Below are 9,379 nucleotides of genomic sequence, written 5' to 3' on the forward strand. Positions count from 1 at the left end.
ATGTCACACTTGTTTATAAAGAACCAGAATCTGTCAAAGAAGCTATGGAGAATCCTAAATGGTTTGCAGCCATGAAGGATGAGTACAATGCTCTAATCAATAACAATACATGGTCTCTGGGTCCTAGATCAGCTGGTCAGAAAATTGTTGGCAACAAGTGGGTATTTAGAGTTAAACAAAATTCTGATGGAAGTTTGGCCAAGTATAAAGTCAGGCTAGTAGCTAAGGGATTTCAGCAGATTGAAGGGGTTAATTGTTTTGAAACATTTAGCCCTGTAGTAAAGTCAGCTACTGTCAGAGTGGTGATCAGTTTAGCTGTCATGAAACAATGGGAGATAAGGCAATTTGATGTAAATAATGATTTTCTTAATGGAGAACTGACAGAAGAGGTGTTTATGGATCAACCAACAGGCTTTGTTAATGATTAGAAACCAGATTTTATGTGCAAACTTCACAAGTCTCTCTATGGCCTTAAACAAGCTCCAAGAGCTTGGTATGAGAAGTTAAAAAGTTGCTTGTTACAGTGGGATTTCATAAACTCATGAGCAGACTCTTCTTTGTTCATAAAGAAAACAAGAAACTTCATGATAATGGTGCTGATCTATGTGGATGATATCTTAATTACAGGACCATATAGTGCAGCATTAGAAACCTTTATAGCTGAACTGAGCAGAGTCTTTGCATTGAAAGATTTGGGAAATTTGTCTTATTTTCTGGGTATTGAAGTTTTGTATGATGCAGGCTGTATTTATCTGTCACAAAGAAAATACATAAGAGATTTGTTATCCAAAGTTCAGCTACTTGAATGCAAAGGAATTGACATACCTATGAGCACTGGAATAAAGCTACAGAAGGAAACTTCAGGTCATCTTGGTCAATATGTTATTGATCCTACACATTACAGAAGCATTGTGAAGGGAATGCAGTATCTGATCCAAACAAGACCAGAAATTACATTTGTTGTCAACAAGTTAAGCCAGTATGTTTCCACTCCTACAATGCAACATTTGGTAGCTTGTAAGAGAGTGCTCAGACACTTGAAGTCCACTCAAGATTATGGACTTAAATTTGTTTAGCATAAAGAGATGAAGATTACAGGATTCACTGATGCAGATTGGGCTTGTGATCTTGATGATAGAAAATCTGTTGGTGCTTATTGCATTTACTTGGGAAACAATCTAATGTCATGGTCATCCAAAAAGCAATCAGTCATTGCCAGATCAAGTGCAGAAAGTGAATATAGAGCCTTAGCTTCAGCTAGTGCAGAGATAAGCTAGTTACAATCTCTGTTTTCTGAGATTGGTTTGTGTTGTACAGAAACTCCTACTATTTAGTGTGACAACATCAGTGCCACTGAATTAGCTCGCAATCTTGTTTGCCATTCAAGAACTAAACACATTGAGCTTGACATACACTTCATCAGAAACAAAGTAATTGCAGGAGAGCTACAAATTCAGTACATTCCTAGTGTAGAACAGATAGTTGATATCATGACAAAGCCTCTCTCATTTATTCACTTTAACTACCTAAGAGACAAACTCAATGTACAGATATGTCCCTTGAGTTTGAGGGGGGCTGTTAAGGAAGCTCATTGTGCTGAGCTTATGAAGAATAAAAAGGTGAAGAAGTCGTTAGTATCAGATGATGAAGTTAGTCAACAATGCTAGCTCAACAGTGCCAGATCACCAGAGTTAGTTATGAGAAATAACAAGTCAGCACAAGTTGTTAAAATCTGTTATTAATCATTCTTGTGTGTATGTAACTAATCTCGTGAGTATATAAGATGTATTTGATTCAGTTGTAAATAAGATTAATAAACCCATAATTAATGAAATAAATTTTCTCTGTAAGTTTTCTCTTAAAACAAACAACTTCAGTTTTCTTTCACTCCTGAGCAATAACAATATTATTTGTAATATGTCTTCCCGGTAGAAAACTCGTCTGAGTCAGCCCAATCAAATTAGGAAGAGTTGTCTTAAGCCTATTAGCCACAATCTTTGTAATGGTCTTGTAGATAACAGGACATAAGCTAATTGCGATACATCTTGAGGCTACTCGGGTTATCCGTTTTTGGAATTAGGACAATCAAAGTCTTGTTGATTTCCTTATGAAGGCTACTGCCTGTAAAACCCCTTTTCACCAAAGTACAAACTGAATCTCTAACCACATCCCACTGAGATTGATAGAATACAACGTGTAACCCATCAATTCCATGCACTTTGAAAGGCTGTATGCTGAAAATGGCTTGCCGAATCTCATCATCAGATAAAACCTGGTTGAGCTTCTCCATTTGAGAATCCTCAACTATAGGAAAGTCCCCCCTACAAGAATAATCGTGATGACAGTCCGTCTCCTTCGTATAAAGTCTCGTAAAAAACCCACAGCATAACTTTTAATTTGTTCTGCATCACTAATCCAATTGCCATTATCATCCTTGAGTATATCAATTCTATTAGTTCTCCGGCGTTGGATTGTTTGGCGATGGAAATAGGACGTATTCCGATCTCCCCAAGCAATCCAATCGTGTCTAGATTTTTGATACCAGAATATTTCCTCTTGAGATAAAATCACCTCGAGCTCCCTTTTAAGGTTGGCTTCTAGCTCAATAAGATTTCCCGATGAGTGAAATTCTAGAGCACGCTGAATATCCCCCAACCTAGCTAAGATTCAGTTTTTCCTCTTTTGAATATTGCCAAAATCTTCTTTATTCCACTTTCTAACCTTGTGCACAAAATTATTGGCAGCCAGCAAATAATTCTCAGACTTTGCCCAATTATTAGAGACTCTTGAAATTTACTATCTGTAAGCCAAGAAGCAAGAAATCGAAAAGGTTTAGTATTATGGTGTCGTGCTCTGTTCTTAATAAAAAGGACAAAAATTGGGCGGTGATCCGAACTGATTCGTGGGAGATGTAAGACTTGAGACTCGGGAAAATTCACCATCCACTCATCATTACAGATAACCATATCCAGTCGTTTAAGTAAGGTCCCTCTCCCCCAAGCGAAACTTGGGCCACTAAATTTAAGATCACAAAATTGATTTTTATAAAACTAATCCTTGAAAAAAAGACAGGTTCCATTATTACGCATAGAACCACCTCTCTTTTCAGAGGGATGTAAGATATCATTAAAGTCCCCCCCCAAGAAGCCAAGGTCCTTCAACGGTGTGAGCTACCTCATCAAGCTCACGCCACAACATATTCCTAGCAGTACGAATGGGGCTGGCATAGATAGTCGTTATCCAAGAGATAAGACCATAAGAATTAGAAAGACGAATACATTGAGTTTGAAAAACCTCCTTAATTGCCTTACAAAAAGACTCACCCACAAAATGCCATTGAGTCTAATAAAAAATCGCATGCAAACCATCTACGCTTGGCGCCTTAAGAGGGCTCATATTGAAAACTGCATGCCGAATTTCATTTTCCTCAATCTTAGTAGCTAGGGATTCCAATCTATAGTCATCAATTCGCGGAAAAGCACCACAAATTTGATAAGGTGTACACACCCCTTGCTCCGATGTGCAAAGGTTAGAGAAAAAATTGGTAGCCTGTTGTTTGATAGCATCCATATTATAGAGCCACCGACCATCCTCTGCCTTAATTGCATCTATCCTGCTGTGGCGTCGTCTAGTAATTGTTTTTTAATGGAAATATGCAGTATTTCGATCACCAAAAAAAATCCAATCCCTTCTCGACCGCTGTAACCACAACAGCTCCTCCTGCATCAAAACCTCTTCCAACTCCCTTTTAACCTTAGCCTCAAGGCGGTATAAACTACGGAGAGATCGTTGTTAATCCCTCCATAGCAGCCATATTCCTCCCGAAAAACCTACTGCTTCCACTCTATAAGATCGATCAAAACCACTTATCTTAATGAAATTGTCTGCTTTCCGCCCACTAACTCGCGGTTCCATAATCGCTACCATAGCTGGCTTATAGCTTTGAATAATGGTCTTAAAGGTTTGTCTAAAAGAATAGGAAGCCGCTCCCTGAACATTCCAAAACAATACCGACATCATCATAATATAATATACACAAAGAGGTAAATGATCCTTGTATCTACTGCCCATGAACCTGTTGTATGCATGCTCCGAGCGTTTCCTCCACCATTGACTCTTCACCTTCAGACATGGCTTCTTTAATTGCATCAGCTTCTGTTACGGCAGGTTCTCTGGTAATATTATCAACACCTCCATCATCAAAACCATCCATAGTGTCAGGGGGATCATGTAGATTAGGAGAATGTGGATTTTGAATTTCTTGTAACTCATCATCAACCAAGGTGTTATTAGCAAAGTTGTATTTCACAGGTGTACTCAGCTAGGGCGAGCAAAACACCACAGTATGGTTGGTTGGGTCTAAGGTGGTTGGAACGGTAGTTGTAATATGGCCAGTGGACTTGCCATGAGTAAAAGGACAAGGGATGAAGCTAGGGTTTGCACGGGTTATATTGTTAACGTCATTTTTATGGCTAGTCAATGGTACAAGGGAAATATCAACTGTTTGGAAGGGTTTGGTTGATGGGAAGGCCTCGGGTAGGTTCTGTATAACAGCTACGGCTTGTTTCCTTTGCTGTCTTCGAAGAGCACTTTTGGAGGGCTTGACTTTGGCTGGTATTATCTCATGGTTAGCTTTACTGGTAGTAGCTTGGAATTATAGATATGTGTCGGGAAAAGCATGGATTTCTGGAATTACACGATTAAAATTCTCCTCATGAATTTGATCTAATACTTGAAATCTTAATACAGTATTTCCTTGTATCGATCTATTCCGATTTTGCTCCCTCACAGTTTCCTTACCACTAGCTAGTTTACGACCCCTCTTGGAGGCAACTATCCAAGGTCCAAAGGGTTCAAAGTGGGTATCCTCAGACCTTCCATCCTCCTGTACTACAAGCACATCTCCTCGTTGGTTGTCTTTTCCTGAAATCTCTTCTCCTCCAGACTGCCCATCGTTAATGTTCTCACTGCAATCCCCACTGTTGTGACCATATCTTCCACACTTAAAACAAATGACTGGTAGCCCTTCATATTCAATCTTCTGAACCCTTCCATTCAGTTCAACTTGAGAAACTAGAGGTTTTACAAGAGAAATCCTAACAGCAATTCTTGCGAATCTGCCTCTTGTCAACAATTCTGTATTATCATCAAGTTTGACAACTTCTCCAATTAATTGGCCAATTTTGTTAAGGGTTTTCTTGTGGTATAAGTGAAGAGCTAAGCCTGGTAATCAAATCCAAACATTGACATATTCAAAGTCCGTAACTTTGCTATCAAACTCAGGCGTCCATTGCTGCACAGTTAAATAATGGCCTAAAATGATCCATGGACCTCTCGTCAAAGCATCCAAAGCGTCCCCCGCATTGTGAAATCGTACCAAGAAGTAATTATTTTCCAATTCAATCACCGAATAACCCATAGAAGGTTTCCACATGCTAGCGAGTCGAGCACAAAGAGCCTTGTGACCAATATTCCTTCCCAGCAGCTTTACCACTACCGAATTCTTCCATGGTTGAATTAGTTTCTCTTGTATTCTTACTCCATCATGGCTCTCAATCACATCACCCTCCTCAAAATCCCAGTCTGCTTCCCTTCCAACAATCCCAGCCTCCCTATATTGTGAATCACCCACTAGGGTTTCTTTATAAGTCACCAGCGGTGGTTTATCCTCATTCATGCCTTCTTCCCTCATCCGAGCTTTTTTTGTTGTACGCGTCGCCAGCAATGGCGGTGAAAAAACCCTTGCGAAGCTAGGGTTTCTGCCTCCTCCGATGTTTTCGGAGCTTCCTAACATTCCAGAACGTTTAATAATTTATATTTCATTTTACTGTCCGACATTTCTAAATTAGGGACTATTGTTAATTATAAGAGTTAGGGCCACAAACGATAGCTTTTTCTAAATAAAATTATTGAGACATAGGATATGATAGTTGAAACCCATGTTTGTGGACCGAATTTGACAGGCAACCACTTGAAATTTATGCCTAACATTCCGGAACGTTTAATAATTTATATTTCATTTTACTGTCCAACATTTCTAAATTAGGGACAATTGTTAATTATAAGAGTTATGTCCACAAACGATAGCTTTTTTAAGGGGACGGCTACAGTACATGCATGTATGTGATACATGCAAGCAATAAAAAAAGGCAAAAAGAAGAGCAATGGTTTGGCTGCCACAAACACCAAAATAAAAATAATAATAACTAGTAGCAACCAGTTTTTGCAACCGGTTGCCCCTTAAATAAATTAAATAAAAAATAATAATATTCAATTATAAGAAATAAAATAATAATAAAATAATAATTATTTTAATATTAAAGGACATAACAAAAAAAATTATTTTTATAATAATAAAAAAGGAGTTTCAAGTTTAATGGTCAAGGTATCAACTTAATGGTCACGGTTTCATATTTATTGGTCCATTAATTTAATGATTTTCATGGTTGCAAGTTAATGATAACATATTTCATGTTTATTGCCCTCCGTTTCATGTTCCCTTGATTTCATGTTTAATGGTTCGAGTATCAAGTTAATGGTTATGGTTTCATGTTTATTGATCCATTAATTAAATAATTTTCATGGTTGCAAGTTAATGATCTCATATTTCAGGATTATTGCCTTAAATTTCAAGTTCACTGGTTTCAAGTTTATTGATTTAGGTATCACGTTAATGGTCATGATTTCATATTTATTGGTCATTTAATTACATAATTTTATAGGTTGCAAGTAAATGATCATATGTTTCATGTTCATTGCCCTAAGTTTCAAGTTCATTAATTTAATCATTTTTATGGTTCCAAGTTAATGATCTCATATTTCAGGTTTATTGCCTTAAGTTTCAAGTTCACTGGTTTCAAGTTTATTGGTTTAGGTATCACGTTAATGGTCATGATTTCATATTTATTGGTCCATTAATTACATAATTTTTTAGGTTGCAAGTAAATGATCATATGTTTCATGTTCATTGCCCTAAGTTTCAAGTTCATTAATTTAATCATTTTTATGGTTGCAAGTTAATGATCTCATATTTCAGGTTTATTGCCTTAAGTTTCAAATTCACTGGTTTCAAGTTTATTGGTTTAGGTATCACGTTAATGGTCATGATTTCATGTTTATTGGTCCATTCATTACATAATTTTTTGGGTTGCAAGTTAATGATCATATGTTTCATGTTCATTGCCCTAAGTTTCAAGTTTATTAATTTAATCATTTTTATGGTGCAAGTTAATGATCTCATATTTCAGGTTTATTGCCTTAAGTTTCAAATTCACTGGTTTCAAGTTTATTGGTTTAGGTATCACGTTAATGGTCATGATTTCATGTTTATTGGTCCATTCATTACATAATTTTTTGGGTTGCAAGTTAATGATCATATGTTTCATGTTCATTGCCCTAAGTTTCAAGTTTATTAATTTAATCATTTTTATGGTTGCAAGTTAATGATCTCATATTTCAGGTTTATTGCCTTAAGTTTCAAATTCATTGGTTTCAAGTTTATTGGTTTAGGTATCACGTTAATGGTCATGATTTCATGTTTATTGGTCCATTCATTACATAATTTTTTGGGTTGTAAGTTAATGATCATATGTTTCATGTGCATTGCCCTCAGTTTCAAGTTCATTAATTTAATCATTTTTATGGTTGCAAGTTAATGATCTCATATTTCAGGTTTATTGCCTTAAGTTTCAAGTTCACTGGTTTCAAGTTTATTGGTTTAGGTATCACGTTAATGGTCATGATTTCATGTTTATTGGTCCATTAATTATATAATTTTTTGGGTTGCAAGTTAATGATCATATTTTTCATGTTCACTGCCCTAAGTTTGAAGTTCATTAATTTAATCATTTTTATGGTTGCAACTTAATGATCTCATATTTCAGGTTTATTGCCTTAAGTTTCAAGTTCATTGGTTTCAAGTTTATTGGTTTAGATATCACGTTAATGGTCATGATTTCATGTTTATTTGTCCATTAATTACATAATATTTTGGGTTGCAAGTTAATGATCATATGTTTCATGTTCATTAACCTAAGTTTCAAGTTCATTAATTTAATCATTTTTATGGTTGTAAGTTAATGATCTCATATTTCAGGTTTATTGCCTTAAGTTTCAAGTTCACTGGTGTCAAGTTTATTGTTTAAGTATCACGTTAATGGTCATGATTTCATGTTTATTGATCCATTAATTAGATAATTTTTTGGGTTGCAAGTTAATGATCATATGTTTCATGTTGATTGCCCTAAGTTTCAAGTTAATTAATTTAATCATTTTTATAGTTGCAAGTTAATGATCTCATATTTCAGGTTTATTGCCTTAAGTTTCAAGTTCACTGGTTTCAAGTTTATTGGTTTAGGTATCACGTTAATGGTAATGATTTCATATTTATTGGTCCATTAATTATATAATTTTTTGGGTTGCAAGTTAATGATCATATGTTTCATGTTCATTACCCTAAGTTTCAAGTTCATTAATTTAATCATTTTTATGGTTGCAAGTTAATGATCTCATATTTCAGGTTTATTGCCTTAAGTTTCAAGTTCACTGGTTTCAAGTTTATTGGTTTAGGTATCACGTTAATAGTCATGATTTCATATTTATTGGTCCATTAATTATATAATTTTCTTGGGTTGCAAGTTAATGATCATATGTTTCATGTTCATTGCCCTAAGTTTCAAGTTCATTAATTTAATCATTTTTATGGTTGCAAGTTAATGATCTCATATTCCAGGTTTATTGCCTTAAGTTTCAAGTTAACTGGTTTCAAGTTTATTGGTTTAGGTATCACGTTAATGGTCATGATTTCATGTTTATTGATCCATTAATTGTATAATTTTTTGGGTTGCAAGTTAATGATCATATGTTTCATGTTTATTGCCCTAAGTTTCAAGTTCATTAATTTAGTCATTTTTATGGTTGCAAGTTAATGATCTCATATTTCAGGTTTATTGCCTTAAGTTTCAAGTTCACTGGTTTCTAGTTTATTGGTCTAGGTATCACGTTAATGGTCATGATTTCATGTTTATTGGTCCATTAATTATATAATTTTTTAGGTTGCAAGTTAATGATCATATGTTTTATGTTCATTGCCCTAAGTTTCAAGTTCATTAATTTAATCATTTTCATGGTTGCAAGTTAATAATCTCATGTTTCACGTTTATTGCCCTAAGTTTCAGGTTCACTGGTTTTAAGTTCACTAGTTTCAAGTTTAATTGTTTGGGTATCAAGTTAATGGTCATGGCTTCATGTTTATTGGTCCATTAATTAAATGATTTTTAAGGTTACAAGTTAATTCTACAGGCCCCCCCGTTTGGTGACCGTTTGGGTGGTGGAATCGCTTTTTTCCCTTTCTCTTTTGCTCTACGCGGCCTTGAACTTG

General features: G+C 35.4%; 1 protein-coding gene across 1 annotated transcript; it reads left to right on the forward strand.

Annotated features, from left to right (window-relative positions):
- Positions 1 to 590: 590 nt before the first annotated feature.
- Positions 591 to 1,277, forward strand: LOC112099566 (uncharacterized mitochondrial protein AtMg00810-like). Its single transcript, XM_024186980.1, has 2 exons — positions 591 to 1,010; positions 1,077 to 1,277. The coding sequence occupies exons 1-2, from the start codon at positions 591 to 593 to the stop codon at positions 1,275 to 1,277; spliced, it is 621 nt and encodes a 206-aa protein (XP_024042748.1).
- The last annotated feature ends 8,102 nt before the right edge of the window (positions 1,278 to 9,379 follow it).

The sequence above is a fragment of the Citrus clementina genome, unplaced genomic scaffold, assembly GCF_000493195.1.
Source record: "Citrus clementina cultivar Clemenules unplaced genomic scaffold, Citrus_clementina_v1.0 scaffold_3, whole genome shotgun sequence".
In the NCBI taxonomy this organism is placed as follows: Eukaryota; Viridiplantae; Streptophyta; class Magnoliopsida; order Sapindales; family Rutaceae; genus Citrus; species Citrus x clementina.